Here is a 5,579-nt window from a genome sequence, read left to right on the forward strand (position 1 = left end):
CTCAGGCTGTCCCTCACCTCAGACTGTCTCTCACCTCCATCAAAGCTCTATTTCTTTCTCTTTATAGTGCACTGTGCTGCTTCTCTCTCCCGCCTCTCTCCACCACAACTTGCACATCGTATTGGTATCCACCCCAAGGGGATGTGCGGTGGTGGGCGGGCCTCCACCAGTCAACCTGTTTTTAAATCACCACATGCCAGTGGTTCTAATATTGTTCCAAACAATACTATATCCTAACCAGTGGGCACATGTCCCAAGTAATTGTCAACTGAACTTCAGATGACCACCTTTACATATTACTTAACCTAGAACATTTTGTTCTGCCCCTCCCCCTGGGAATTTAGTTTGACAGACCCTCACATGTCTGTCACCCCCTATCCAACACAATGTGGTCTCAGCTACATGTGTCCACTTGAGTCATTTCTGAAGTTTCTGGACTGTTCAAGCAGGCTCTGGCCACAGAGCATAACACCAACCCTGCAACGCTACATACTCTAGTATTTTACATAGATAATAATGAGCGGCCATTGTAACAATGGGAAATGGGGCTGGAAAAACACCTCTGGTTTCCAGGGGAGCAGTCTAGGTTCGGTTTGGTTTTTCCTTTTGACAAAGTCTCACATAACTGACATATGGAGGTTGGGGTGGGGGGCAGCCAGCCAGAGTAGGTTCTCTCCTTTTACCGTGTGGGACCAAGGGATGGAACTCAAGAGTGTCAGATTTAGTAGCAAGTGCCTTTACCAGCTGAGCCATCTCAATGACCATTACATTTTATTGAAAAAAAAAATGGAAGCATGTATTGAGTTATACCCATAGCCCCTAGTAGTTAACATTTTTGGCACAGGCAGCGATGGGAATTGTGTTTTGTAATATTTCTGTTTAGTACAAAATGTAGGTACAAAATTTAATGCATTAGATACAGAATATACATATGTGAGTAAAAACACAAAGAGGCTCTATTAGAGTGTTCTAGAATATCCATTTGGAAATAACCTATCAGAGCAGTAGTAGGATGCCCCTGAACAGGCAGATGCAGAGTAATAACTGACAGCCAGCATGACTGTGCCTACATCTAACCCGCCCTCTTCAGATCCTTTCCTGGCTCATTCCTATTCCTGACTTAGATTTGTGTTCTGAGTCAGAGGTGGACACTTGTTCCTCCTCCTTCCCAAACTAAGTCAGGCTCTCAGACTTTTGGATGACTCCACACTCAGGATACACCTTTTATAAAGATGACCAAACAGCTCAGGATGACCTTGGCCATTACACTGAATGGAGCTAGAAGAAATGTGAACCCTACACTTCCAGTTAGATAACCGAGTGTCCCGAACAACCTTCTGGTGGTGAGGTATGAAGAGTATCTTAATGAAATATTTGTCAGAACCTATCACGGAGGTAAATTGGATTCTTCAGGAGATGGGCATGAGCCTTTGGGGCACAGCAGAATTCTACAGTTCATATCTTGATTGTCCCCAAAGACCCGTGTATTAAAGGCTTGGTTCCAGCCTTTGGTACCACTGGGTGTTGCAGATTCTTTAGGAGTTGGAGCTTGACGGATGGAAGGGAATAAAAATCACTGGGAAGTGGGCCGGAGCAGGGGATAGTAGGATCCTGGCCACAGCGGTTTTCTGTTTGCTTCCCAGCCAGTGAGAGGCGGGCTTCCTCTGCCCTACACTTCTGTCATGATTTACTACCTTGACGCAGGCCTAAAAGTAAGGGTCCAGCTGACCACGGACAGCACCTCCACAGCCGTGAGTTAAAGCCTGCCCTTGTGAGCCTTTCTCCTCTTAAAACTGATTATTCGGAGGGATTTTAAATTACATTTAAAATTATACATTGTGTACAATCTCGAGAGCACAAGTGTATGTGCGTGTGTGTGTGTGTGTGACAAATGTGGAGGTCAGAGGACAATATGCAGGAGTTCTTCTCTTCTACCATGTGAGTCCTGAAGTTTGAACTCATGTTGTTAGGTTTGGCAGCAAACACCTTTATCCACTGAGCCATCTCTGCAGCTGTATTTGGGTTGTTGTTGTTATTCTAGGGATTGAACCCAGGACCTTGCCTGTGCTGAGCTTGTACCACTAAGCTACAAGCCCAGTCCCAATGAACACGTGGGAGAGTAGCTCCCCTCTGATGTCTTGATTAACCCTACCTCCCAAAGGGTCCACCTCAGGACACACAGTCTAATTGTTTCCACTCTCTTACTACTTCTAAGTGGGAATTACAACTCAGACATTTAACCATGGGGACACATTTAGACTGTACCCAAACCACAGCAGGGCACATGGGAAGGGTATATTACCGCAGATGGGGGAGCCTGGGCCCGGTCCTGGCTCAGAATGTGGTCTTTATCATCCTCAACTTTAGACTCACTTTTCAAGACTAAGGTCTCATCCTAAAGGCCTCTTCTGGATGGAATTAGTTCTTTAGCAGGCACTTTCAACTGTGAACTAAAGTAAATCTGTCTTCTTTATCCCTTTTGTTAAGGCTAGCTTCAAACTCTCCACCTCCCACCTTGGCCTTCTGAGGGCTGGAATTGCAGGTATGCCAGCCAGCCAGCACCCCCCCCCCCGCTTACCTACTTTGTGGTAATGTGTTATTTGCAGCAAAATATGGGCAAAGGCACCCCTTCTTTTAAAAATGTTTTATATTTTTCTTTTTAATTATGCATATTATGTATGGGCATGAGAGTGGGTGGTCTCTAAGGCCGGAGGCATCAATCCTCTGCAGCTGGCTTTACAGGTGGTAATGGGCCACCGGCATAAATGCTGGGACCAAACTTGGCTCCTCTGCAAGAGTAATATTTGACCTTAACCACTGAGCCAGCCAGCCAGCTCCAGCAATTCCTCTTGTCTTCATTTTTCCCTCTCTGTGTTTTCAGCCTCATTAACTTCGTGTGCCACACCTGCTTCAAGAGGCAGGAGAAGCTCCATCGCTGTGGGCAGTGCAAGTTCGCCCACTACTGCGACCGCACGTGCCAGAAGGATGCTTGGCTGAACCACAAGAACGAGTGCACTGCCATCAAGAGATATGGGAAGGTGCCCAACGAGAACATCAGGTCAGAGATGGTTCCCAGGACAGGACTTGGGGATGCCAGGCTGGGATGGCAGGGGTGCCAGCATTCCCAGGCCTCAGGATGCCAGGCTGGGTGCCAATGTCTCTGGTCCTTTATTCTGCTCACTCCTTTAGGCCTGAGAGAGACACTGGGTGTCTATACCACCGATTGCAAATTGTAGCTCCTAGAGAGGCCCATAAGACCCCCACATAACTCAATAAAGCACCCGTTGCGAAAAATAGGGTTTCTGTTTTCTCTAGGGAACAAGAGTAAAATGGAAGCTCTGACAAGGCATGCTGCAGTTAACAGCTTGTGTCTCTTGTAAGAGGAGAGTTTCTAAGTCACTGAGCTCACCTTACAATGATCCTTCTTGCAGTCCAGGCACCAGCACTGGGGATGCAGAGCTCCACATGGGGCCGTTGCTAGGAGGCCTAGTATGAGAGTTCCCTCGGAGAGCTGCCTGGTGTTGGTGGCTCTCCTGGAAGGTGTTGGCGCTGGGGTGTTGACGTTGGGGTGTTGGTGGCTCTCCTGGAAGGTGTTGGCGTTGGGGTGTTGGTGGCCTGTAGGGAGCCAGACAGACTCAGAAGCGAAGTGGGAGAGGACAGTGATAATAGAAAGCGTTTGCAGGGCTTACAGGGTGTGACAGTCGAGAACGGAGTCCTCATCTCCTGGGAATGTTAGGAATCTCCAGGCTCAGGCTCCATCAGCCTCCGCAGGCTCCCTGCCCTGTCTTCTCAAGTCATAGTTTTCAAGACCCACAGTAAATTCATCTCCTAACTTCTTTCCTCTGGACATCTCCTATCGACCAATGTCTGACTGACTTGAAATCTGTCACCCATTGTCCCCTCTTTCCTTGGTACCATATCCCCGGGACTTAGAAGCTACTGATCTTTCCCACACCTTATCTTGAACTGTATCTTGTCCCATGTTGCCCTGGGCTCTGTGTGGAGACCATTTGATCCCAGACACCTGGAGAGCCTAGAAAGGCACATTTCTAAGGGTAATTCTGACCCAAACAGAAAAAAATAGGGCCTGGGCTGTGCCAAGCAAGAGGAAAAGTCTCTCCCTGCAGGAGCAGGTCTGCTTGGACCACCAATCCCCAGGCAGCGGTGTGAAACCAAGGGTCTCTGGGACACAGAATTCATTTTGTGGCAACTTACCACCTATCAGTTAACACGGAAGGCCTTGGGGTGAAGTACTCCCCTCAGTTTGACTCAAAGGTCATCAGGATCTCCTCCTATCCTATTCTGTCTTTCTTTCCATAGGCCTAAGACCTATATCTTGTCTCTGTGTCCCAGACTCTGTGTGATTCGGCTCCTGTCTGTTTGTCTAACTACCATCTGTCTCCACTCATTGTCCACTATGCTTCGGACATCTGGGCTTTCTTGCTCTTTCTGCTTTGGGCTCCAGGGTAGCATGTCTGCTGTTCCTCCCCCCACCCCCGCCCCAGTCGGATCCTCTGTCCTCCAGTTCCTGCTCAGATGTATGTCCTGATTCCCATCACCCTGATGATCTTGGCTTCTGTCCTTCAGTTCCTGCTTAGATACATCTGCTGGTTCACATTGCCCTGATGACCTTGGCTCCCCTACCCCCCCCAGCTTCTCTCATGTCATTCTATTTTATTTTCTGCATAGCATTCAGCACTATTTAAAATGACCTTGTTCACTGAAATATTCCATACTGCAGGAAGCATCTTGATAGAAGTCTGTCCCTGACACTGTACCTAGCATGCAGTAGGCACTGGTGCTTGCTGCTTGCTGAATGAATGAATGATGAGTGTGTCTAGGCCTTCCTAATGCTGTCCTCCCCTCTCTTCCCAGGCTGGCAGCCCGCATCATGTGGCGGGTGGAGAGAGAGGGCACCGGGCTCACAGAGGGCTGCCTGGTGTCAGTGGATGACTTGCAGAACCACGTGGAGCACTTTGGGGAGGAGGAGCAGAAGGAACTCCGAGTAGACGTGGATACGTTCTTGCAGTACTGGCCACCACAGAGCCAGCAGTTCAGCATGCAGTATATCTCACACATCTTCGGCGTGGTACGGCCTTTCATCCCCTCCAGCATCCCTGTTCTATCCTCTGTGTCTATCTCCTCCCTCCTTCCCTTCTTCCCCTTTGGGAACATAGAGTTTTTCAGACAGAAGGAAGCCCCAGCTTCCCTGGAAGATGTTTTCTGTTGCCATACAGGCAGCCAGAGACATGAAGTGTGTCCTCTTGCTTCCTAGGTGTAGCAGGAATGCTTACCTCCCCTTCTGGTTCTGAATCCAGAGTCAGACTCCTAAACGAGCCCATTAAAATAAACCTAGACTCTTCCTGTATGACTTCTCATAATAGAGGGGCCATGGGGACTCCGTATTGTCCAGCTAAGAAGCTTCCAGAAGCAGTTGGAACAGATTCAGGAGAGAATGCCAAAAGCCTGGAAAGGACAAAAACTTAAAATGATGCTGGTTTATCCTACCATATTTTCTCTCTTCATTTTTTCTATTTATTTATTTATTTATTTATTTATTTATTTATTTATTTATTTAT

The 5,579-nt window shown here is 47.9% G+C and overlaps 1 protein-coding gene across 2 annotated transcripts in view; it reads left to right on the forward strand.

Moving 5' to 3' along the window:
- The window catches only part of Smyd1 (SET and MYND domain containing 1), a 48,726-nt gene that overhangs the window by 18,639 nt on the left and 24,508 nt on the right, over window positions 1-5,579 (forward strand). For both annotated transcript variants that reach the window (XM_028762458.1, XM_028762457.1), the window contains exons 2-3: window positions 2,882-3,058; window positions 4,876-5,089. In XM_028762458.1, the coding sequence (XP_028618291.1) occupies window positions 2,882-3,058; window positions 4,876-5,089 (391 nt within the window). The remainder of the gene's footprint in view (window positions 1-2,881; window positions 3,059-4,875; window positions 5,090-5,579) is intronic.

This window comes from Grammomys surdaster, unplaced genomic scaffold, assembly GCF_004785775.1.
Source record: "Grammomys surdaster isolate TR1022 unplaced genomic scaffold, NIH_TR_1.0 133, whole genome shotgun sequence".
In the NCBI taxonomy this organism is placed as follows: Eukaryota; Metazoa; Chordata; class Mammalia; order Rodentia; family Muridae; genus Grammomys; species Grammomys surdaster.